Here is a 27,498-nt window from a genome sequence, read left to right on the forward strand (position 1 = left end):
ATGGGGGCCACAACGGGCCACCACAAGCAACTCCCGCATGCCTTTCCGGAAATGCATGTTTCCGCCCCATGCTAATATGGTTGTCGGTCTCTAACACACACCACCACCATATTAAACTGTTTTCCGCCCGGTCAACTTGTTGATCGGGCGGAAAAGTGACGGACGGTCTTCACGTCTGCCGCAGTCACCCCGCCATAGGAATATGGTGGGGGAAAATGGGCAGGGGCGGATCTCGGGCGAATCGCCACCGCCATGTGGGCGGTGGAAATCTGCCCGAGATCCTAATGGGCCCCTAAGTGTTTGCCCAGAATCACAGGATGTTAAGCATTATTGCCAAGACTCGAACCCAGCTCCCTAGCTCCGAGGTTGACTGCCCTAGCCGTAAGGCTACATCGTCTCCCCTTTTTTCATTTTTATTACGTGGACATTTTTTTCCATTTGCTTACTTTTCTATCTGTTTTATTTTTAGGTCATTTTGCAAGACAAAACCTCGCGGTTGGGAGTTATGTTATGTTATGTTGTGGAATCTTGTATAGCGTTCTATTGTGTTTTGTCAGGTAAGGTAAGTTTGATTTAATTTACTTTTAAGATAATTTTAGGGCGGGGAGGTAGTAGTAGTGTAGTCAGATTTGTTAGGGTGTTAAATGTTCATTTTTGTGTGTAGCTTGGGGTTATTTTGGTAGTTTAGAGTTTGACATTATTTTGAAGAGTAGTAGAGTGTTATATAGTGTTAGTTATGTGATGTTTAATTATGGTATGTTGTATTTAAAGTTGTAAATAATGTGTGTGGGTTTGTATATGTTATTGTGGGCGGGTGGTTTTCATTTTCATTGAGGCGGAGCATCATAATCTGAGAGTTTTGAAAAAGAAAAACTGGTATCTCAATCAAAAATCCCAGATGATGATGCTCCGCCATTGGGTGGGCTGATGAGTTTTCTGTATACTTTGGTGACACGTATTTCCAATACAGCCTGTGCCACTTGTTCTGTTTCTGTCTTAACCACATGGTATTTGACCTCTTTTGTCCCATTTTTGTTAGTATATTGAGATTGGGGGACAGGAAGTAAGTAGGTCGGTAATCTTACACCCCTTGGGCCCTCCATTAAAGTTTGTTGTTTATTATTTTATTACAATATTATAGGAGACCATGTTGTGTCAGTGATCCGTGGTATGCCATCTGCCTTAATCATTGACTAGATACTACATTTATACAACCTATATCACTTGTATTTAAACATTAAGCCGTAGGGTCCCCAGTAACTAACTTTATAGACAAACATGAGAACCTATCTTTCACTTGTCCACCTAATGAAGAAGAAGTGCTTCAACCTCCCTGAATGTACATTTACTGATAGTATTATTGCTTATTTTTGTATACTACTATTTTTTTCTGAATATTGTCCCTCTTTGAATATAATTATCAGATTACTCCTATTTCATACCTTGCACACACCCTTCCCCTACCCCTCCCTTAAACTGTATTATGTTTATTATTCCTAAATGTATTATCATTTTCAAATGTAATGCATTATCCAATTGTATTTTGCTTTAGTTCCAATAAACTTACTTTAAAATAAAAAATAAAAAAACACACTTCCACCAGGCAGAGGAAAGAAATCACAATTGCATTTAAACGATGCAGGTTCCTCTATAGCACTGTCAGTGTGTGATTTAAGTTGTAGGGGCCCAGCAATGTATAATTGATTTAAATAAGAGTGCTTGAAGATGGGACTGGTCGAGGTGTGTCTAGAGCATTGGTGGTTGATCAAGAAATTGAACTCTCATGGCCATTTGCAGTTTTCTTTCACATTTAACTTCCATGCAGTTAGCAGCCTGAAGAAATAATCCAGGCTAGAATTTTAACATGCATTGTATGTTACAGGTCTAGTGTTTTGATAGCTAGGTTGTCTGTGATCTTATGCACATTGATTTATTTGGTGCTGACAAGGAAAATATGCATAATCCCCTTCTTAACAAACCATTTGCTTGACTATTGTTCATATGAACAAAGTAGCAGAAAAAATAAAACTTGAGAAGTGGTATGATGCCTTAGCAACAGTTCAATATTCTTTCAGGGAATTTACAGCTCTCTAAATAATTTTCAATGAACATATTTTAAACAGTAATTATTATTTTTCAATTTCTTCTCCCAGGTTCCCATATTCTGTCTTCTCTAGAAGTTTGAGTTTTTTTTTTTTTTTACTAACATTGCCAGTGGGGTAACATCTGTTGCAGTCAACTCAGAATATATGCTTACGGCTCTGTAACATTTAATCTATCAAACAAAGTTATATCCTTCAAATTTACGTTGAAATACCTCGATAAAATGAGTGATCCATTCTTAATTCTGATTAACATTACCTTGGATTTCTGTGTTTACAGCCATGTACAGAATAGCCCAGCGCAGAGTAGTTGAAGTTGTTTCGGTGCCTGCGAAGAACAGATCCAAGGTGCACTGTGCCAAATTTTCCTCATCAAAAGTTGAGCTAGGATCACTCTTAAACTGTTTGGAGAAGATAGTTTTTTTTTAATACCCTTGAACTGTTTGGAAAATAATTTTTTTTTTATTGACTAAACCAACAATGTAATAATCAGGCACTTGCAAAACTAATCGGTCTGCCCTGTGCAGCAAGGCTAAAGAAGACAGAAAGACAAAAGGTGCAACAAAACAGTCTTGTCATTTTGAGGCCACTGCATGTGAGCACTTACAAAATAACCAGATCTCGTTTGTTTCTTTACCAATCAGAAATGGATTGGTAAACAAAAGAAAAGTAGCATTAATGCAGTTTTCTTATCAATCTTACAATGCAGAATTGTTCTGGGAAAGTTGGCAGAGGATGAGGGGTGGGGAGAAACACATGAGGAAGAACAGACAAAGGAAGAAGCACACAGGTCAGAAAAAGCTATATCGAGACCGGAAGAGCAATGAAGCACATGAGTGAGAAAGAGAAATGCAAGCAGAGGTGGGGAGAGAAAGGCGAGGGGGAGAGAAAGGCGAGAGGGAGAAACACGAGAACCAGGTGGCAGAGAAGCACACAGGTGACAAAAACACAAGCGGCGGAGGGAAGGACATGATGGAGGCAGCTGGAAAACATATCCACTCACATGGAGTGCTCAAGCTAAAAAACAGTTGTCAAGAATACACATGCACTCCTGTTCTTTACACTGTACGACTCCAATAATTAGTACGTGACACCCTATTCATATCTCGGAATAGTACCCTTTAAGTGTGGTCAAGCTTCCAGGAGCCAAACGATAACCTGAAGGCAAAGAACAGATAATCCTCATGAATCTTCCAAGTCAGTTTGTATGGGAGCTCATTCAACTTTCTCTACTGTGTCCATCTACTGACTGGGAACTATAAAGGCCACCTCATGAGACAAAAACAAGATTCTACACTGCTCTCTATCCTATAGCCATGAAAAAGGTCAGTTGCTCTGATGACCTTTCCCTGCATGCGCGTTCCTACTGCTTGTCCTTCGAAGCTTCAAGCTCACATTGGTCCTAGCGATGCGAGTAGGTGGCTTGAGCCAGTTTGGACAGCATCAATGCATGAGAAGATGCCAACTAGTGCATCCAGCGGGTTGTACCACTCTTGTCAAAGATAGTAAAAAAAAAAGAAATGAGGAAATCACTGAAAAACCACTGAGGAATGATGTGAGGTGAGTGTCGTGCAGCAGGCTACAAATGCAGCTGGAGGCTGGTGCTAATTGCACTTTGATCTGTATAGGGGCTATGAATGATGATGATGAAGTGGAAGAAGAGACATTAAACTCGTCACCATAGGCTAGGCTACCACTTTTCATTATATAAACATCACATCTTACCAGTGCGGCTCATGTAGGGCGTTCCACCGGGCGGTGACGTGGGGCAGGGGAGGGGCAGGGTGGTAGGGTGTAAAATACGGGAGACGGACGATTACAGGTAAGTAACGTAAAAAATAAATAAAACAAATGTTGTTGCGCACGCTGCATTGCATTTGGCATTGCAGCGCGCGCAACAAAATTCGTTTTATTTATTTTTTATGTTACTTACCTGTAATCGCCCGTTTCCCGTATTTTACAACCCCCACCCTGCCCCTCCCCTGCCCCACGTCACCGCCCGGTGGAACGCCCTACACAAGCCGGCACTGCATCTTTCCAGTTACCACTTCCACTCTGCAAGTAGCTTGAATTCAGACACATAAAAATATAATAGTGTGCATCTAGAATGACAAATGTGGATCTTACCCGTGACTAAACAATATTCAGTTGGACTGGCACCACAAGCGCATGTAAGGAGCAGAAGTTATGAGAAAATGAAACCATAGTTTCTTATGTTCCAGAGCAGCACAACAGACATATTCATAAGACACAGAAAAGGAGAAGTTTCATGTAGAAAAGGGACATTTAGTGCTAGATGAAACAAGAATCAAAATCATGCTGACGCGCGCAGCCTCCGCATATGAAAAACACATACCATAGTGGCACCAAAATCAACAAAGTGCCTGAGTGGCATATCAATGGAGATGCTTTACGCGCCATAATTAATGTAAAATCTCCTGCCTATTTTGAGCACATTATTGTACTCATACACAAGACCCTAAGGCATGTAAGTCTGTACCTCCGGCAAATGCCCACTTCATCTCCTTGTTGAGAAAGAGATGTCTACTCTGATAGAACATTGACCAAGTGGCAGAGCACAATTAAATGGTCAGAAACTGAAATCCAGTGGGTTGTTAAATATACGAAATAACCAGGTTGTAACCAGCAACAACCTCACACACCCAGACAGCACTTACCAGAGGTAGGTAGCTCTACCATAGTAGCTTAACTGTGGTTTTAACGAGATTCCATTGACTTTATTAGCAGATATTGACTGGGATGCCCAAATATTTTCTGATGCAGCAGGATATTACGGCTTTGGCCAGTATTGGCAAGGACAGTGGTGAGCCGAGGAATAGCCAAAAGCATGGAAAGAGGGAAAGCACAGCATTGCTTTTTGGGAATTGTTTTCCTTGGTGGAAGCAATCATACTATAGGGGACAAAGCTAAGTCACAAGAGAGATCTTTTCCACCTGGACAACATGTCAGTCGGCCAGGGAGCCACAGTTGTGGCAGCTGCTGCAGGTGTTTGTACAGCATTGTTTGAGATTTGTTATAAAGTTCAGAGCCCAACACATTCCCAGTGTGGACAGTGACATTGCAGATGCTTTGTCTTGTTTGCAGTGGGAGACGTTCCATGGGCTGGCCACGGAGGCTGAATGGGGGAAGACATGTAGGAGCTGTGTCCATAGGAGAGAAAGAATGCTACAATTGGTAGTGGAATCTTTAGTCCTTTCTGCAAGGAGGGCATACCTTCAGGCATCAGCGGAATTCCTGGTGGGGGGGCCACGAAGAGATCTTGGGAGTGGGGTTGGAGAACATAGTTCATTTCATCCTCTGTCTCATAGGGAAGGGGCAGTCGAGTGTGACCATAGCAGGACAATTGTTGGGCATTGCTTTTAAGGGAACTGGGGAAAAGAGTATTGGAGGTCAGGGCAACAGAAGTGGGGTCTGGGGGGCTGATACGTCGGCCTCGAACATTGGACATTCTGGTAAAATTAATTCTGTCTCTCAGGCGGTATGCTCGGGTAATAGGGAAATCGTATTATTTTCGGCCATTATGACCTGGATCATTTTTGGGGCCTTTCGGATTTTGGAACTGCTGGGGGCAGCGGCAGTAGGGGTTCACTCTGGTACAATGTGCTTTTCAAGGAAGATGGTGCTATTGAAATATTATCCATTGGCGGACATTTACCCGACACATTGGGCAGAGGCTTTGCGAGATGAGGTGGTAGTTGGGGGGAGAGTTTTTCAGCATGACAATGCCAAGCCGGTTACGGCTTTCCAGTTACTGGAGGTTTTGCGCAAAGCTTTGTGTTGTTTGGGCCTAGACACGACCAAGTTTGGGAATCATTCATTTTGGATTGGGGCAGCGACTGAAGCAAGTAGACAGGGATGGGGTCCTAGGCGCATCACGGATATGGGTAGATGGACATAAGGTTGCTTTCGTAGATATATCGGGGGAAGGTAGATGGGGAGAGTAACATACAGGTTGTCAACTTTTTTCTTTTTCAGGTTCTGTTGCCGGGCCGCAGGTGGCGGGATGAAAATATTGATTGTGGGCCACTCTTTCTTTAAGTGGGCTGAGCGGCAAGCTAGGGCAAGTAGTCATGGAATCAATATAGGTTTCAACAAGGGCGTTTACTTTATCTCCTGGGTAGGGAGAGGGAATATGTAGTGGAGAGAGCTCATACCATGTTTGAACAAGCTTTTAGTAGGCGGGTAATGTCCAGAAGTGCTCATCATTCACAAAGGGCAGAACGATATGGTTGTGCAAAAGGGTCTAGCACTTGTTAAGGCAGTGAAGGATGATTTACGGTAGATCCACAAGCTCTGGGCAGGCTGTCACATCATGTGGACGGAATTTTTCCCCAGGAGAATATGGCCTGAAGTGGTGAAACCGTCTGTCATAGACAAGGCTAGAAAGAAATTAAACAAAGAGATGCAAGTTTTCTGCAGGGACAGTTAGAAAGGCAGGATAGTGTGTTTGGATCTCAGGTACAAGGACATTGAATTTTTCAAGGTGGACAATGTGTATTTGTTGTTCACGGGGTTGGAGCTTTCCTTGCTCCAGATGAAGTTGGCTTTGGCCAAACCTTTAGGGGTTGAGTGACAGGGGACATTTCCCATCCAGTATAGTGAAGTCTAGGGCTGGGGGGGGGGCGCAGAGTAAGGAGGGATGTGGGGGCAAGGGGTGCTCCCCCTTCCCTCCTTCCTCGAAGTAGCAGTGGGCTGAGAAGTTGCCATGATTTACAGAAGTTAATTGTTTGTCAGCTGCAGTTCAGGCTGAAGGGGAGCCAGCTGGGTACAAAGTTTACACCTGGATGACATAGGAACTTCAAGGCTAGGTAGGAAGTTCAATGATGTTCCAAGGGTAGTTAAGGTAGGAAAAGGGAAATTATTTTAGAGGTCCCACTTACAGTTGAGCAGCTCTCATGTAAGTATGTTATTCAAGTTTGAAGTTGTTATGGGGAGGGTTAATTTAGGGGTGTGGTAGTTTATTGTAGGTGATTAAAGATGTATAGTGAGGTTATAGTTTTGTAAGGCAAAGGCCTACATTATGTTGTAATGTGGACCTGTTTCAATAAAGTGGCCTTTTTAACAAAATCCTGGTGCAAGTGGTCTGTGCTTCACCCTCTTCCCCAATGGGAACACCTTTGTCTCTCAGGGCAGTGACAGTGTGCACTACTCACAGGAATTAGATATTAAATATTATCCATATCTAATGATAATATAATTCCCAAAATAATTTGTTTGCTGGACTTGTCGTTGTCACACAGCGTGGTCTTCCTTGGCTATTGGCCTGGCTGTTTTTCTGCATAGGAAGAGGCAATGTGATATCATGTGGTGACAAGGGAGGTCCCTTAAAGGTGAGAGGGCTGGAAGCGCGGAACAGGTCATTATAATTATACTTATATTCATAATTATACCAGGGGTGTCATTGTTAGCACTTACTCCCATCCTTCCAGCCTCCTGGGAATATGCCCAGTGCCCGGTACTGCCAGTACGAGACTGCTGGGCCTTTAAAGAAACTTAAAACATAAACAAATGGTCAGGATGTTTTTTTAGGAATTGTGACAACCCTAGAGCCTTTTGCAACTATACAGCTGCGCTGGCTGGTAATCTCGACCTAAAAATGCACAAACATCGATGTGCTGTTAATGTTTTGTAGATAAATATAACAGCACATACATGAACTAAGAGACAAGGTGTACAGATTGAAGATACAACAACATTTCATGTATTAAACAGCAGTAATCATAACACCGGAAATAAAAGTCTGTGGTGAAAGAGCATGTATGGAATTAGGAATGTATTTAATATTTCTAAAATATACAGTTCATAGACTCATGAAAAGATTACGTAAGAATGCCAACCTCCTCTTGTTTATTATAGCACTAAATATCGCTAGCAAATGCACATTTCCTAAGCCAATACAATAATGCAGGTAACTCATCAATCAGCTGGCTGTTTTCTATATACCTGTGCACCTACCATTGCATATAGCCCTGACATATAACCTCCCCTGATGCATCTACTGTTGTAAGCTGACAATATCGCAGCAAAAGTATATAATAAATATCAATAACTTGTGACACGTGCTACCACCGTTCGGTAAGATTGTACATCCTTTTATTTTACATACTTTTAAACACATTGAATACACTAATAATTAATACAGACATAAAGGTGCTCACAATGAAGACAGCTACTGCAGTACCCATGACAGCTTCACAAATGCATACATGCATGCACTCAGAACTCCACCGGTATCAGCAGTTCAAGCCACGGCTACACACAGAAAACTGGTATTGTACAGGCAAAACTGCAAACTTACCTCACACTGACAGAATAGGCAGAACCTTGACAACGGCGATACAAGAAAGATTAGGTGCAGCAGAGGTGACAGAAGTGAAAGCTTTTTTTCACACACCAAACATGAGATTTTTAATATTGTAAAAACCCTTTCAAATCTCCCTCCCAACCCTTTTCCGCCGGATACCTCAGGAGCTCAGTGTGACACTCTTGCTGATTTCTTCTTTACCAAAATTGACACTATATTTTCCTCCTCCCCCCCTACAAATAAAGTTCTGGTACCCTCTTTCTCAGGTAGAACTCAGACGCTGCTGGATTCTCTTCCACTATTAGACCTACCAGAGTTAGAAATCCTGTTTGCTTCAGTCAAGAGTGGCTCACCTAAAGACCCCGTTCCCCTTGCGCAAGTAGCAGGGGTAGTGCTCCCGGTGATTCTAGACCTAGTCAACTCCTCACTCGCATCAGGAGTGGTCCATCCTGCATGGAAGGAGGCAATGGTGAAGGCTCTGCTGAAGAAACCCTCCCTCAACCCTTTGGTCTTGGGAAACTATCGTCCAATTTCACTCTTACCTGGGATCAGTAAAATCACGTAAAAATATGTCAATGGGTTACTTTCCTCCTTCTTGGAGACCCGTAATCTCCTCCATCGAACCCAGACAGGTTTCCGCCCTCTTCAGGGAACAGAAACTGCTCTGATCTCGGTTGTAGAGGAAGCCAGGAAAGTAGTGGACTCGGGCGGCACAGCGGTAATTTTAATGCTCAACCTCAGTGCAGCATTCAATACTGTGAACCATCAGATTCTAATTCAAAGGCTGCACGATCTAGGTAACTCTGGACTCGCGCTGGCATGGTTCCAGTCATTCCTCGAGAATAGGTCCTTCCAAGTCTTCCACAACGAAGCTATCTCTAAGAGAACCCCCCTCTGCTGTGGAGTCCCACAGGGCTCGTCACTGAGCCCTACCCTCTTTAACGCTTATACCTGCACCCTAGCTGAGGCTGTTCTTCCTTATGGGATCCACATCGTCACGTACACTGACGATACTCAATTGGTGATAGGACTTAACACATCTGGCAGTACCTCCCCTGATCCCTACAAGTGCCTTCAAGAGATAGCCTCTTGAATGAGGGACTCCTTCCTAAAACTTAATGAAGATAAAAGTGAAATCATGGTCTTGGGAAATCGCTCGCCACTGAATGTGAAAGATATTTGGCCTTCCATTCTAGGCCCTGCCCCCTCGCCTAAACCCCAGCTTAAAAGCCTGGGTGTTTGGTTGGACCAAGACCTTTCCTTTAAACCCCAAGCCAGAAAGACAGCCGCAACTTGCTTCGGCATTCTTCAAACTGCGCGGAAAATTCTTCCCATTCTACCGTTTGGGGCGAGGAAAAGCATGGTACAAGCTTTGGTCTTGTCCAGGTTGGATTATGCTAACGCACTGTATTTGGGGTCCCCGCTGGCTACCATCGACAGGCTACAAATCACCCAAAATCAGGCTGCTCGATTACTGCTTAACGTTCTCAAAATTCAATCAGCCAGACCAGCTCTTAAGGCTCTACATTGGCTTCCTATCCAGGAGCGCATTACATTTTATATCATTATGCATTGTTCATAAATATTTCTATAACCGAGGCCCTCCCATCCTTAAGAACATTATACAGCGGTATGAGCCTAATAGAACCCTCCGCTCTAAATCTCTACTCCTGGCGTCCATCCCTAAAATCAAGAAAACCAGAAGTGGAGGTCGACTATTTATTTATTTATTTATTTATTTGTGGTATTTGTAGAGCGCAGCATTCATCCCAGGGGATATCAAGGCGCTGAATAAGAAAGGGCTGCTGAGGTTGAGCAGGGGGGGTTATTATTTGGGGAAGAGATGTGTTTTGAGTTTTTGCCGGAATGAAAGAAGGTTCACAGTGTGTCTCAGATCCATCGGTAGTTCATTCCATCGTTTGGCCGCCAAATGCGAGAAGGCTCGTCCTCCTGTTCTTGTTTTGTAGATACGCTTGGGTTTTGCTAGGGCTGAGTTAATGGATCTTAAGTTCCTGTTTGGAATGTAAAATTCGATTTTCCCTTGCAGGATTGTAGGGCCTGTTTTATGGAGGGCTTTGTGCGCATGACAAAGTAGTTTGAATGTGGCGCGCTGGCGCATCGGCAGCCAGTGGAGTTGTTTTAGACATGCCGATGCAGAGTCTTGTTTGCCTTTGTTGCATACCAGCTTGGCAGCCTGGTTTTGCAGGACCTGAAGGCGGGAGAACAACTGCTCGTTCATTCCTTCGAATAGAGCATTGCCATAATCCAGGCGGCTGACTAGGAGGGCCTGGGTGATCGTACGACGACAGTCAAGTGGGATCCATGTGAAGATCTTAGCGAGGAGTTTCAGGATTGCAAATCCCTTACCCCAAAGTGTGCGCACGTGGTCCTTCATGGATAGTGCGTCATCCATCATGATGCCCAGATTCCTGGCATATTGTTTCGGGGCGGGGGCTGTTCCCAGAGCCGGTGGCCACCAAGAATCATTCCACGATAGTTTAGCTCCTCCGAACAATAAAATTTCAGATTTTCCGGCATTGAGCTTGAGGCAGTGGTTACGCATCCAGTCCGCCATTTCGGAGAGGCAGCTGTGGAGTTTATTTTTAGTTGTTTCTAATTTTTCCGATCTTTCATCCAAGGTCACCATCAGCTGCGTGTCGTCGGCGTATGAACAAATGCCGATGCCCCACTTTCTTCCGATGTTGGCCAGAGATGATACGTAGGCATTAAAGAGAGTGGGGCTTAGGGAAGCCCCTTGTGGGACTCCACAGCCGATGGGGCGGGGTTCTGAATGGAATTGGCCCATATGCACTGCTTGGGTGCGGTTGCACAGGAAGGATTCAATCCATTGCAACGCTGTGTCTTGTATACCTTTGCACCGGAGAATGTTCAGTAGGCATTTGTGCGACACTGTGTCGAACGCTGCCGACAGGTCCAACAGTATCAGAGCCACCGAACCCCCTTGGTCAGTGATGCATCTGACACTGTCCGACACTGCCAGCAGCGTAGCCTCGGTGCTATTGTTGGATCTGAATCCAGTTTGGGTGGGGTCCAGAAGCGAGTTGTCCTCAAGATATTTGGATAACTGTGAGTTAACCATTTTCTCCAATGCTTTGGAGAGGTAAGGGAGTTGTGAAATTGGCCTATAGTTCTCTGGGTTGAGAATATCGGCCCCAGCTTTCTTCAGGAGGGGGGTTACAGATGCGTGTTTCCAGCAATCTGGAAAGGACGCGGAGGTGAGAGATTGATTAAAAAGTTTGGTGATGATTGGGCATAGAGTCGGTGCAATTTCAGAGAATACAAAGTGTGGGCAGGGGTCTGCAGGGGAGCCGGATTTTATTGCTCTAAGGACTGTTAGTACTTCCTCTTCGGAGAGTGGTTGGAAGTTGGATAGGCGAGGGGAGTTACCCAAGTCTATGCGATCGTTGTCGTTGTCGGATGTAGATGGGCGTACGTCAGAGTTATCATAGGGGGGGACGGTGTGGGAGGGGGTGAAGGTTGAATAAATTTTATTGATTTTTTCAGAGAAGAAGGAGCTAATCCGTTCGCATGCTTCTGTTGAAGGGGTGAGGTTTTGCGAGGTGCAGGATGGATTGCTGAGCTCCTTCACAATTTTAAACAACTCTTTTGCCGAGTTGTGGTTTTCGTTGATTCGTTGCACGAAAAATGCCTTTTTTGCCTCTCGGATGGCAAGGATGTATTGTTTCCTTTTGGCAGTGTAGTTGGCTCTGGTTGTGGGGTTTTTCGCTTGTCTCCATTGGTGTTCTGTTTTTTGGGATTCCCTTTTAAGGCTCTTGAGGGAGGGGGTGTACCATTTTTCGTTAATGGTTGTTTTTTTCCTAACTTCTCGCAGAGGTGCAATTTTGTCCAATGTTTGGCGGATGCTGGTTTCTAGCCAGATGGCATTGTTACCAATAGGTTCGTTATCTGGTAGGGAGACATCTGTCTCGTGAAAATGATTTTGGAAATTGGAGTCTTTGATTAGTTTCCAGGCTCTGTTGGAGGTGGGGGGGAGGATCTGATTTTCACGGGTTTGCCAGGAAGTTCAAGTAGGAATGAGAGCATGAAATGGTCAGACCATGACAGGGGGAGAGTTTCCTTGAGAGTGGTCGGCTCGATGTTCGTAAAAAGGAGATCCAGGGTGTGCCCTGCTATATGCGTAGGGCTATCGACCAGTTGTTTCAGTTGGAGGATTTCCATGTCGTATTTAAGCTGAGCGACTCCAGGGGCATTGGGGTTTTCGTAGTGGACATTAAAGTCTCCAATGATCATGTAGTTTTTGTGTTTTAGGCACAAAGGGAGTACTTGATTCAGGAGTTTCGCACTGAGGTTAATTTGTTGTCCAGGTGGATTATAGACGACTGCGCCCGCTAGCATGACATGATTCTCAACGAGAATTCTAAATGGTAGTAGCTCATGTTCAGGCTCCGCATTAGTTGTATCCGTTAGGCAAGTTAGGTGGTCCCTAAAAATTACGGCGACTCCGCCTCCTTTTTTCTTGCTTTGTCTGTTTTGTGTTATTATTTTATAATTGGGGGGGAGAGCGTTAGCTAGGTCCGGGGCACTGGCATCTGATAGCCACGTTTCGGTGACAAAAACCAGATCTGGCGTTTTGGAGGTTAAGGTGTCCCATATGTCGAGTGCATGCTTGGGTAGTGATCTGGCATTAAAATATAGACATTTTAGTTCATGCTGGGGGTTGGTGGGGATCATGTGAGGATCCGTTGAGGATTGACCCAGGCTGGTCCAATGACAAGAACGGCATGAGATGGGACCGTAGGATAGACCTGGGCCGGTTTGGATGCAGTTTGTTGTTTCAATAGGTTTACGCAGGGCTAGTAGATCGATACGATTGTAGCGAATGATGGCTGCCTCAGGTGTACTGGAGACTGTAGGGGGTATGGCCCCTGGTCCCGGTCGGTCGCGGATGGGCGCAGACGGGCTTGCCTTAGGCGCGCCTTCGGCGCGCAATCGGCGCGCCCGCTGTGCTCGTCCGCTGCGCTTCCATGGGAGGCACATACTTATAGGTTGATGGGTAGATGGGCGGTGGGCGTGGCCTCCGGTGTGGGCGTGGCCTGTCGATCGGCCGAGGCGCTGGCTAGCGTTCAGCACGCTGGTTTCTAGGCAGCGGAGGTGCCGCTTGAGGTGCTGAGAGCTTGGGTGAGTGAGATATTTCAAGTTTTAAAAGCACAAAGTCACAATAACAATTTTAAAAATCGGTGCGCTCTCCCGGCTTTCCGCCTCAGGAGCAGCGTTTTCTTATGGTGGAGAGGCTGTTCTCTCTAAACGCTGCAAAACTGTGGAATTCTCTTCCTCTTCCCCTTCGGGTCGAACCCAATCATCTTTCCTTCCGCAGCTCCCTCAAGACATGGTTATTCCCATAATCCCGTGTATCATCTGCCCGGGGGTCTACAAGCGCGGGGATGCCTTCGGGTCGCCATGCGCTATATAAATACCACTTCAATTCAATTCAATTCAATTCAATCCTGTTGTACATGAAGAGTGTGTCTGCAAGTGGCCATTTTGAAAACAAGGACATTTAGCATTGCGGTTTAGGAAGGCGGCATACAGCAGTGCTGGATGACATAAGCTGGGTTCGTAAAGGGATTTTAAAAAACGGGTGGAAAGCGACGTTAATAAAAAGAGAAGCTGTGCGCTTGTAACGGAATAATTTAAAAAAACGTGAAGCAGCAACAGGGGGAAGAGACGAACATAAAAGCAACGGGTTGAAAGCAACGTTAAGCCAATAGACCAGGCTTGTTGTAGGTGTAATGTTATTTGTTGTGTAATATATCTGGATGACTGGACAGAAGCAGTAAAATACCAGTCCGACGGCACACTATGCTAAGCACAAATATTTAGCTTGTGTTTTAAGCCACGCCCTTTATTACAGCGGTCACGCCCCTATGAGAGACCCCCGTTTTTTTATCTCACTTAAAAAGAGAGGTAGGGCTGGGCCAAGGTCAGTGAAATGCGATGCCTCGGATAGGTGGAACGTACTGAAGGCTGGTCAATCGCATGTGAAGCCGCTACCTCTGAAAAGAGTGTAAAGAAACGGGGCAGTGTTAGTCAGGCCAGGTTGGCCCTTTGTAATGTGGATGGCCAGTTAGGGTTGGAGCAGTGTCACTTACTGTGGGCTTCCTTGGGGTATTGGAATACGCTAAAACATGAGAGCAAACACCAAGTCTCGCTGACAGAGCTGCACTTAGAGCCCAGTTTAGTAGGGCAGTTTACAGTTTACTCTCTGTAGAAATCTGTGCAAACCCTGCAGGAGGTAGGCTCGACTTCTACAATAACAGGGCAGCTTTCACCTTTCCAAAGTTGATCAAACGGGGACCGACAACGTAATTAATTACATCATCTGCTACGACAGACATTAGAGGCCCAAGCCATTCTGTACGACCCGCTATAAAAATTTAATAAGGATTGGATTAGATCTGATCTCTAACATGACTCCTTACCGGATCTCCCTGGCTGGCTGCAGTAAGACAGCCACAGGTCCAGATAACAGGGCAAAAGTTGGCTATAGGAGATTCTGTCATGAGAGAAAGTTATGTACGCCATAAGTGCTATCTTTTGAAACGTTGCACCAGTGACGAGATGCACCAAAATAAACAAGGGAAAGTGAAAGCGCGCCACACGTGCATTCTGCTGAAAGGCCCGAGTCATACACGAGCATGCACATCGGCTGTCCGGGCGGAAGCTCAAAGACACATCGTGAGCACATCCGTGATATTAAAAAATGTAAAATGTATTACTAATCACATTGGTCGCTAAGGGTTTATGATCAAACACGCAATTTACCAACCGAGATGAAAACGTCCAAAAACAACCTACCGAAGTTGAATAGGTGTTGCTTTACAAGCGCTCTCACACCAGATTCACAGATGCAAGACAAATAAGCAAAAGCTCACCGGGGCTTGAGGACATACCGAACTGAGCGCGCGTGCACATTAAGAAAGTGAAACTACATGAGGCTTGCGACGACGGAAGGGGGACAGGAGATGTGCGCATCGCGTATCTGTACGCGTGCACATCTCTAAAGTAATAGAGACGCCATTCATGTGCACATCGAGTGTCTGTACATGTGCACATCTCCCGTCTCACTTCCGAAGCCAAGTCGACAACAATAGATCTCGCCAAGTCGAGTAGCGCAAGCGGTGCGTTGCTAGGCGAGACCTAATAAGGGCAGTGCACTGCAGTCTTCTTTTACATATAGAACAAGTATAGTATAGAGAGTCACATAGCAGACATGCCTTACACAACGTAACATCAAACATATCCAATACAATACAGCAGCCTTCACTGGTTGCCCATAAAAAAGTGACCACAGTTTCAACTTCTTTGATCCACAAATCCCTTTATTGGAGTGGACTTCAGTATTTACAGGAAAACTCAATTGGCATGCACCCACCCCTGAGGGAAATGTCTGTTACATCCTCGCCGCATCCGTATTGCCAGAAATGGGGGCAGAACATTCTCGTACCTAGCCCCTCAATACTGGAACCAGCTCCCCATACATCTTTTTGTTATCATCGACCACAGACAGTTTAAAAAAGCTCTTAAAACATGGATGTCTTAGCCATGCTATTAGTCCACTACACTAGAATATTTTAATCGTGAGCCCACACCTGAAGAAATGCACCAGCTCATCGAGACCGCTTCAGGGTAATTTGTCATGCTTAACAAGTAACAATAATCATAATAAAAATATCCCTACACCTTACCTTTTCAATTTCTGCAATGTAACAGTCAATGAAGTCTCTGGGTTCAGACAGATTCCAGTCCTCTCTGTGCTTCTGAATAATCTTTTTAACAAACAGTTTAATGATTTTCCAGTGTTCAAAAACTTTGTGATGAGATCCAGGAAGGAACTTCATTATTTGTGGGAAACAATTGTAGAGCTGTACAAGAATACACACAATAAAAGTGAAAAATGTGTATATGTATGAAATGTATGCAAAATATATTGATACATAATATGTATAACTTCTTCAGTTGTTCTAGCTATTATCTGTATCTATTAATAATCATGCAAACACTAGTCATGCTAGTAATAGGCAACAGTGCTCATCTAAATATATTATTCGTTATTACTCTAAGTCCACCTCTACATCTCAACCAACATTACTTTGTAAGGAAGTTAGGATCTCTCAGCAAAGTTTACACTGCATTAAGGCATTCAGCCCTGTATTTGAAGCACAAATGGAAGAAGTATTAAACATACCCACCAGACCAGGAGGCAGTGCTTCCAACTGATTAAATAAAAGATTGACCAGGCCAGCAGAGAGGCAGGGACCTGACTGATGGAAGTCCTTCTGGCAGGCAGGACCATATGTAACACTAGATGGACCTAATAACTCAAGAGGAGCAAGAGAAATAGTCCGCCATTTCTGGGCTGGAAGGGTAAGACGCATCTTGCCCTTTTCCTATCAATAATCTTTATAGTTCTCCATCCTCCTCCCCCATTGCCTGCCATTCTGTGCACGTGTGAACAAGAATGGAGGTTTACATGACCCAACATGATGGATAGCAGGCGGGCTCTATCAGCCTAAAAGGAGCCAGGGTGGTAAATTGCCTCCAAGACCCGCCCCTCATACTTCAGGCAATGAGGTCCGCTACATGGTAGGTAGCAGAAAGGGTCAGGGAGGAGGGTGAAAACAGAGATCCCTTCAGTTTGAATAGTAGTAGCTTCATCCTTATACCACCAATAAACAGGCATTGCATGGGCATTTTCAATTATCAGATGACAGTTTTCAGTTTATAAGACTGATCAATGATTTGCCTATGTTCTTCTATTAACTCCTTCCCCTTGTTCAGAGGTAGGCGTTAATTTGTCATACTCACTCCATTGCTGAACCCAAGTGCATACGAAGATAGTCTAGGAGCACCTACAGATCTGTGTCATTCTGAATGCTGGTTGAAAGGAATATTTGTTTAATTTATTTTATGTTGTGCATGAATCAAAATAAATTGCCTCTTAGATGGAAAGAACATACAAATAATTCAACGGAAGAACAGGCAGAATAAATTGACCAATGAATCTCTCTATACTGGATAAGTGAACAAAGGGCACATTTCTAGATGGAGCTTGTTCCACATCGGAAGCCATCTTCGATTCTTGCGTGGGTTGCCTTAGCCAAGGCTTGTTGACTCCAATCCGGAACCGGACACCGCCGACAGTGAGAGCCTTCGTGGGACAGTCCGTGCCTGACTCCTGGTTGTCGTCAACGCCTCCTGGTCCACATGGCTGCAGAGACAGGCTTCACGACATCACCTGATTGCTTCGCGACATTGCCTGGTTCCTTCCGGGTTCCTTCCTGGTCACTGGCTAGTGACCCAGACTCTGTCCCCTCTGCTTTCAGGTACTCTTCATCCTCGATCCACCCTTGGATCCAACCAGACACTTCTCTCCTGGACGCCTGCAGCATCTTTCTCCAAGGCTCCATAGGATTCAGAGACAAAACCCGACACACTTTGACACCTATGCACCCGCTTCCAGTGGGTGAGGTAACACGAGTATTCCGGTGCTCCTGTGGGTATTAACTATCCTAGTGTCTAACTTTCAAGTAGCTTTCTCCTAGTCCATCCAGAAGTGACCTAAAAGAACTAGTTTCCAATTCTTTCGTTCCCATTCTAACTCTATGGTAATTTGCGTGTGTGTAAAGACACTGCACACGCCTCCCGTGGGCCTCCTACTTCCTATCCTTTGGTAGTACAGTGTAGCCCCAGCGATTCCTCAGGCCCTAGGCCTTTCCTTTGTTTGTGGCGTGGTTCTTATACCACTATTTTAGTATATGGTTTGACGTGCCCCTAGGGTGCTACTGTATATTGTGCAACTTATTGTATGATAATTAAGTATCTTGTTATGTGCTTGTGCCTCTGATCTCATAAAGAGCTCAGAGGGGTTGTTTAGAAATAAATACATATATACTTTATATATATCCTGTGTGGTGTCCTTTCTTTTGATATTCAAGGGGTTACATATGGTAAAACAGCTGGCTTTACATGCCCTCCGAAGTTTTAGCCTAAGACTGCTTTGTCCATGCTACCTCTAGGATAGCTGGTCTATAAGGTTGACTTTACAACCACCACCATAAGGGTTGTTTGGACTGATACAGGGTGCCCACTAGAATAGTGGATATCACATATCAGGCCAACTTCTCACATTGATGATTAAGCACTGGCCTAGCTATTCTGGCTCAATAGCTCCAGCTGTGATCCTTCCGTTTTGGGCAGAATAGCCTAATAGTAGATTGTTTTTCTTGTGGTACCACTGCCGCAAGAGACCTATGGGTACCAGCAGCAGGTAGGCACTTTGGGGAGGGAGTTTCTGTATTCCACTGGTCCGTGTACTATTCAGAGGATTCTGTGGTTGAAGATAGTATACTATGGGGAGACTTACAATCTGCTCTGAGTGATGCTGCTAGTATCATCCTCCTGACTACCTACTTCAATCTCTTCATGATGGTTCTTGCTCATTATCAGCAGTTATGCTTTTAAGGTGTTCTTCCCACATGATTGTATATTTCTTTAAATGGGACAGTTGACCTCCAGTACGGTAGTGTCCACCTGACTTACCATGACAAACTTTCTTGTGGCAAATGGAGCATATTGCAATTTTTATCCTCATGTGGTCTAAGGGCAAAGAACTCCCAAGCTTTGGATGAGAGCTTTCCTATTGTGCCAATGCCAGTTGAACTGCAGGTAAAGCTAGGTGGTTGTGTTGGTGTTATAAACCTTTTTGTAGGGTGTTCTGCGGTTGTGGTAGGGGTGGTGATGGTAGCTGCAAGTTTTTGAGGTATTCCATTTCAGATTCACTGCTCTTCAGCATTGAAAGACATGGTCTTACGTTTTGGTGGTGGTGGTACCGTTGATGCAGGAGTCTCAGCCTCTTTTAGCCCAGAAGAGGCTGCAGCAGTATATCACGCTTCCTGAAAAAGGATGGGGTCTTAATGCTAATGGTGGGGACCGGCTTCTCTCCGCTCTACTCAACTATTGGCAGGGTCCTCCTTGTTTGGGGCCATCTCCTCAACACTTAGCACTAGGAGCAGAAGCACTTACAATTAGAGTACTCAGGTGTCACTGTGAGCTGATTCCTTTAGGGACTTCTTTACCATGTGTAATGTCTTCTGCAGTACCGGCAAGCAAAGCAACAAATAAATTCAATGGAATGTGGGCAATCAGAAGAATCTAGCCAATGTCACACAAGTGAAGTCATCATCATCCTCATTGTACCAAATGCTTAACGTTAGAGTTATCAAAACATGCATCAACTACTTTTTCACATGACAATAACATTACAAAGAAAAGATGAGTTTGTGTCCCTCCAGAACCACGGTGAGAACGCTATGGTGGATACAGGGAAAAAATACATTTAGAAATCGTGCGTACCCCACTAGACATAGGGCGCATGGAGACTCTATGGGAAGCAAGGAGAGCCAGTAAAAAATAAATAAATACATTATTTGAATTGTTGGAGCCCCACCCGGCCGTAGGGCCCCTGGGCACTCTATGGGAGGTAGGCAAAAATTATTTTTTTTAAAGTTCAAATAATTACTGGCGCCCCCCCAGGCCCTAGGGCCCAATGGAAATGTATGAGGAGCAGGGGGAGGCAGACAAAAATTGAAATAATCACATAAAATAATTGCTGATGCCCCAACAGGCCCTAGAGCTCATGAGAACTCTATGGGAGACAGTAGGAGGTAGGCAAAGAGATATCTAAAAAAATATTAAATAAAAACAACACGGTACTACCATCAGTCACAAACAGAAAATAAATATACCAGGAAGAAGGAATACAATTAACCAAAATGCCATAGCCCTCTTCTAGCGGTGGTCCTACGAAATGGCTTTTAGCTAGTTCATCCACCATATGGCCATTAAAGAAAAGACATGGAAGACGCAGTCAAAATGGCCACAAAACACACTCATACACACACTAACTGGCTCCACAAAATAGTGGTCACCGTATGGTTAGCAAAGGAGGAGGCATAGAGAACAAAGACAAGATGACCATTGTGAAAACAAACTCATACACAAACACACGCATACACTGGCTACATAAAATGACCACCACCACGTGGCCAGCAAAGAAGAGGCATATAGAGCAAAGAACACAGGGCAGACTATAGCAGTACAAACACACACTGGCAAAAAGATGCCTCTTCAGGCCCTAGGTCCCCTGGGGATGCTAGGGGAGGCAGGCACATATTACAAAAAATACATTGAATAATTGCTGGCACCCCAACCAAACCCTAGGGTCTTTTTGGACTGCTTGGGAGGCAGGCAAATAAAAATGCATCTAATAATTGCTGTTGTCCCACCAGGTCCCATGGGAACTCTATGGGAGGCAAGGTGTGACAGGCATAAAACATTATTGAAAAAACAACACTGTACTACAATCAGCCACAAACACAAATACATATATCACGAAAAAATAAAAAACAGGAACATAAATGTCATAGGGCTCTTCTATCAATAGTCATAAGAATTCGCTTTTAAAAGTTGAATTAAGGGATTGACGCTCACACTGACTTTACAAAATGGTGGAAGCTAACTCATCCGCCACAAGGCAACTGAAGAAGAAAGCACAGAAAATAATGACAAAATGGTCACCCAACACATTAACTGGCTCAACAAAATGGTGGTCGCCGCATGACAAGCACGGAAGGAGAAATATAGAGTCAAAGACAAAATGGCCACCATGACCGCACATACACACACACACACACACACACACCCACACGCACACAATTATTACACAAAATGACCACTGCTGCATGACCACCAAAGAAGAGGCATGGAGTACAAAGAACACATGGCAGCCTATCGCAAGCACACACTCAGAAAAAAACATTTTGTATTAGCATTGCGGGGAAAGGATTGCAAATATATTATCAGCAACAGGCACATGAAGCAAAAAATTAAATAACCTACTTTCTGCATTTAATCAACAGCCATCTGCAAACCCTAAAAGTTTGTCAAAAACATATAGCACAGCATCAGTGAGAATCTGAAACATACATCAAAAATACATCCATAGACTAGTGCAAGGCAGACTATACCCCAAAAAGTAAAACAACATCACAGTAAAATAGTATACAAATTAGTATAAAATAAAAAAAAACATTGACCCAAGATAATGGAGACTAAGGCCCACATGCATCAACAATGCCATTTGCGATTCCTTATTAGCGAAAAATAAGGATTCACTAATAAGGAATAGCAAAAAGCTATGCATGTAGAAATTGCAAAACAATAGCGATTTCTAAACATTCCTTAATTGCGACTCGTAAATTGCGAGTCGCAATTAAGGAATACCTCCCCATTCATTCCTATGGGCCTAGAGGCCCATAGGAATGAATAGGAAAACATTCACAATTTGCGATTCTCAATTAGAGAATCGCAAATTGAGAATGCAATTTCAAGGGTGCCAGGGTGTCAAAAGTATTATTTAACCAAAACAAGGGAACCCAAGGCGCAATATGCTAAGGACCATGGGTAGGTACTTTATTACAGAGACAGGGGTCCTTAGAAAAAGAAACAAATTTAAGAAAAAATGAATATAGACCAAATGGAACTATATTTTTGGGGGAATGTCCAGCCGGACAATTTATTACCCTAATACAAAATAGTCATAAAACAATAAAACACTGCGTGTGATAGAAGTGGAACACCAGCCGATGTCCGACTAACACACTGAAGGAACATAAACAAGAAAGAAATAGTAGGCAATAGCAGGTCATCTGATTATTGTGAATCATATAACAGACAATCTTTACTATACACATATGCATGAAAAGTATAAATCAACTATGCATTTAGTGCATTTGTGTCGACGACGTTTCGAACCACAATCAATATCTGTTCATCCTCAGGACAGAGGGTAATTGCCTTAAGAATACAAATTTACAGTAGTATCACTTATGTAGAGATAAATATGCCGTACTGTAGAAGAAAAATGCAAATAAAAGGGAACCATAAAAAGAATGAAACAAATCGTTAAAACATTAATACATTAATACAACTGCGTATACCATGCATGACTCATACCATGCCAAAGTGACGACGGCAGCGGAGTGTGTTGCATGCTAAATACAGGCAGTGTGCAGAACTGTAGGAGCAAGGCTAGTGGCTCAGCGTCCCATTAGTGAAATTTAGTGACTCTGACTGGTCCAGGAGAGGGTGGAACAATAGTACGAGACTGTGCAAATAATAGGTCGTTGGCGGTGTGGAGGTCCGTGGAAGTACATATCAGTGCTAAGGGGGTGAAGAAGAGCGCACGAGTCAAGGTCTCACATGACAGTTATAGGCAGCTTACCAATTGGGTGAAACTAAAGAAGGGGGAGGGAGGGGTTTTTTACCCAAGAAGTAATATTCGACAATACTCTGTGGGGAATGAATAAAAGGAGTCAGAAGGGCCGATCTGATAATGACCAAGGCGATGGCCGTGACAATCAATAGCGAGCCTTACCATGGAGGGTTTCCAAGGGTTGACAAGGATCTGTGAGGGGAGGGAACGAAATGTGATCAGGTGAAATAATGTTATCAGAAATTGAGGTAAGGTGCTATGTAGAAACAGCTTACCCAAGGGAAGATGCCCTCGATATCAGGGTCTGTAAAAACAGAAATATGCGGGCGGCGTAAATGCCGATAAAGTACTGCTGGAACCTAAACCCAAAAAAGCACAGACCCGTCTGGTCTGTGTGACCACTTTTTCCCCAATATCAAATCCCTTGACCAAGAGCATTAAAAAACACTGGCCCGTGTTGAATGCTGACCAACTCCAACTGGAGAGACCTTTGTTTGCCTTTAAAAAGTCCAAAAACTTGAAAGACCATTTGGTACGTGCAGCATTGCCCATTCCTGAAGAAATGACTACAATTGATACTCTGGGGACTACCAAGACTCACTGGGCATGCTAGATGTGGTAATTGTTCTATGTGTGAAAGTACTATAGAGGGCAAGGAATTCATGCACAATGACATCAAGTATGAACGCAAAGAAGTCTCTAATTGTAACAGCACAAATGCTATCTACGCAATTTTTTGCCCTTGTTCTATAATCTATATATGGCAAACAACACAAAAGGCACGCACAAGAATGTGCCAACATCGGAGCAGAATACGATGCAGGACTGCTAATGCCCCCTTGTGCATCACTTCACTGAACATGCCCACACAGAAATGGACTTCAAATGGACTATCATTTCCTTGGTAAAACTCCCTACTCGCGGAGGCAATCTACAGCAGCTGTTTAATAAAGAGGAACTACGCTGGATACTGAAGACAAAAAGTCTGCATACTGGCCTTAATCGGACTGAGGACTGGACCTCCTTGATTTAAGTATCATGAACTAGAACTTTGTGCTCTGACTGGCTCATTCACATTTTTTCTGCACTGTTTTTATGTCAATAATCGAAAATTCCTAAAGATCTGGAATTTTTTTGCCATCAATGTATTAATTGTTTTTTTACCCCTGTCACTGCATGGTGGGTGTGTTTGCCTTGTAAAGGCCCGCTTTTCACTCGTTTATTTTAGCAGCACGCACTTTCCGATCGTGATACATTCACTGTGATTGTTCCTTTGATAATGTTTACCCAATCCAAAATGGCCGACAGCTTGAGCCTAGCACCCATTGGTCCATAGTACCCACGTGATCATACACCTTCATTACATCGCGTCTACCATTTCGAGGAGACGCCGCGCTGAATCTTCATGCCTGCAAGATCTCCCATTGTGGACTTGCCGACTGTATTGCCAGGTAAGAACTCCCCCCGCTCCCTGGCTGGTCATTGTTATTTCCCCCTCTGTGCATTTTATTAGCATTTACGCCGCCCGCATATTTCTGTTTTTACAGACCCTGATATCGAGGGCATCTTCCCTTGGGTAAGCTGTTTCTACATAGCACCTTACCTCAATTTCTGATAACATTATTTCACCTGATCACATTTCGTTCCCTCCCCTCACAGATCCTTGTCAACCCTTGGAAACCCTCCATGGTAAGGCTCGCTATTGATTGTCACGGCCATCGCCTTGGTCATTATCAGATCGGCCCTTCTGACTCCTTTTATTCATTCCCCACAGAGTATTGTCGAATATTACTTCTTGGGTAAATAACCCCTCCATCCCCCATCTTTAGTTTCACCCAATCGGTAAGCTGCCTATAACTGTCATGTGAGACCTTGACTCGTACGCTCTTCTTCACCCCCTTAGCACTGATATGTACTTCCACGGTCCTCCACCCCGCCGACGACCTATTATTTGCACAGTCACGTACTATTGTTCCACCCTCTCCTGGACCAGTCAGAGTCACTAAATTTCACTAATGGGACGCTGAGCCACTAGCCTTGCTCCTACAGTTCTGCCCACTGCCTGTATTTAGCATGCAACACACTCCGCTGCCGTCGTCACTTTGGCATGGTATGAGTCATGCATGGTATACGCAGTTGTATTAATGTTTTAACGATTTGTTTCATTCTTTTTATGTTTCCCTTTTATTTGCATTTTTCTTCTACGGTATGGCATATTTATCTCTACATAAGTGATACTACTGTAAATTTGTATTCTTAAGGCAATTACCCTCTGTCCTGAGGATGAACCGATATTGATTGTGGTTCGAAACGTCGTCGACACAAATGCACTAAATGCATAGTTGATTTATACTTTTCATGCATATGTGTATAGTAAAGATTGTCTGTTATATGATTCACAATAATCAGATGACCTGCTATTGCCTACTATTTCTTTCTTGTTTATGTATTTTCAGTGTGTTAGTCGGACATCGGCTGGTGTCCCACTTCTATCACACACAGTGTTTTATTGTTTTATGACTATTTTGTATTAGGGTAATAAATTGTCTGGCTGGACATTCCCCCAAAAATATAGTTCCATTTGGTCTATATTCATTTTTTCTTAAATTTGTTTCTTTGTCTAAGGACCCCTGTCTCTGTAATAGGGTGTCAAAAGGACACCCTGGTGCACCCCTGAAATCTGCATATGAGTACATCTTGCACACACACATGCCCCAAGGGCATGTGTGTGTGTAAAATGGAACTTTGAAAAATGCACTTTAGTGCATTTTTCAAAGTTTTTTAAAATTACCATGAAGTTCAACTTCATGGTAATTTTCTCATCCTATTAGCGAAATCGCTAATTTTTCTACTTTGATGCATTGCATTTAAGGAATCTCAATTTGAGATTCCTTGAATGCAATCGCAATTTTGCGATTTCTTAAATTGCGATTTTTGCGTTTGGGATGATGCATCCCAAAGGCAAAAATACTGGTCGCAAAGGGACAGATTCTGAGAATCTGCCCGTTTGCGACCGGTTTATCCTTTGATGCATCTATCCCTAAGTATATTTAGACCTATGCCGCCAGATCAAAAAAGTGCAATAAATTTGCCATAAGAAAAAGTTAATCCTACATGTGACCCCTTAATCCAGCCCAACGTCCAGGCCACTCACCAACAAAGATACAAAATAAAAAAAGAAACAAAATGTACTGATGCATGCCCTCCCTTAAACAACAAACCTTTTTCCAAAATGCTGCCTTGAACTTACTAGATTTTGCCCAAAACATTAAGATTCCAATGATGTGGATACAGACGAAGACAGAAAGAGATACTATGCTCCAAAATTCAAATCGAAAGTGACCAAGGGCTCGACAAAGCAGAGAGATGAGTCTTCAGGACAGGTAGAGGAAGTTGCTACTGTATGTACAGTACCATCCCAGTTTCCGCAGCACTTCCTTCCCGTTATGAAAAAAAATGACAAAATACCTAAAAGGTACGTTTGGGTGAAATGTCAACTAGAAAATAAATTTCAATTAAAGATCTACTCACATTGCTGACCGGCGACTACCCTCGTTAAAGTATTGCTGCATTAGTTCTCAAAATTACAGCTGAACGTTTTGATCACATTTGCTAAAACACGAACTCTAGCATTCACGCTCACCCATTGTTCCAGTGTATCTCACATTCCAACTGTTCTGATTTCCCTGAGCGAAAATGCTACATGATGTAGTGCTATGGCATTACAATCGGTAGTTCTGTGTCAAAAGAGTAATATGGATTTACCAAATTACTCAAAGTACTTAGGAGTAATTAAAATTATGCCAAGACCTAGTCCACTGTTGCGAATCCCTTTTTAGTTTGTCGTGCAATGAAACAATATTTTCTGTCCATGTCTAAGCTTCAGCTTTTGCTGCCCAGATACCTAGGTAATGTAAGCCCACCCCCATTATAAGCGGGCCCCTGCTGGCTTCTATATAGGGAAAGACTTTGACCTTAGTCCAATTCATGCTATTACCTGCAGCTCCTAAAAGTTCCTCAGGATCCCCTTCAGGTTAGGTGCCGAATTAATAGGGCCACTAATATATGCGGAGAGTTCATTTGCATATAGTGATACATTTTCCTTTCATTCGGACCCCTTCTGAAACCTAACATTTTGGGTGCTGCTCTGATACACACTACCATGGCTCTACAGCTAGTATGAAAAACAGTAAGAAGAGGGGCAACCTTGCCAGGTGCTGCAGGTAATCCCAAACAATGTTGGGTGCACCCTGATACTCCTTACCTTAGCGGTATGCTACATTAATTTCACACATGTGATGAACTCTTGACCCACATTCTTGCAATGTTATACTATTAACAGGTAATCCGACTTAAAGTTCTCAACAGCCACCTCAAAAGCCAACCAATAGAACTGACAGGACTTATGTTTATAGGCCAGGATGCTGCAGTTAAAAACTCTCCAAATATTGTGGCTAGTACTTCGATGTGGCATGAAGCCTCTTTGGACCATATGAACTAAATAGTGAATCACTGTGATGTGTATGCTGGCTAATAATTTTGCCGGTGCTTTTGATTCCACAAAGATTAAAGGCATTGACCTGTGTGCCCCACACTGGTCCAGTGTTTACCTGGCTTAGGGACATCTTTGATGACAGCAGCCTCCAGATCCTCAGGCAACGCTCCCTCTGCACTCAAGGTGTTAAATATTGCCCACAAGTCTGGGACCAGTGGAACTGTGTAGCAAGTAAAGATTTCGTCAGGGAGACTGTTTGGAC

At 43.7% G+C, this 27,498-nt stretch overlaps 1 protein-coding gene across 2 annotated transcripts in view; it reads right to left on the bottom strand.

Annotated features, from left to right (window-relative positions):
- Nucleotides 1-27,498, bottom strand: part of LOC147747315 (cytochrome P450 2J2-like) — a 423,976-nt gene that overhangs the window by 215,216 nt on the left and 181,262 nt on the right. For both annotated transcript variants that reach the window (XR_015307548.1, XM_086953115.1), the window contains exons 5-6: nucleotides 16,155-16,331; nucleotides 2,362-2,503 (exon numbers count right to left, since the gene is read on the bottom strand). Coding sequence is in view for 1 of the 2 variants with exons in the window: in XM_086953115.1 (XP_086809241.1) it covers nucleotides 2,362-2,503; nucleotides 16,155-16,331 (319 nt within the window). In the remaining variant the exon portion in view is untranslated. The remainder of the gene's footprint in view (nucleotides 1-2,361; nucleotides 2,504-16,154; nucleotides 16,332-27,498) is intronic.

This window comes from Lissotriton vulgaris, chromosome 1_1, assembly GCF_964263255.1.
Source record: "Lissotriton vulgaris chromosome 1_1, aLisVul1.2, whole genome shotgun sequence".
NCBI classification, from domain to species: Eukaryota; Metazoa; Chordata; class Amphibia; order Caudata; family Salamandridae; genus Lissotriton; species Lissotriton vulgaris.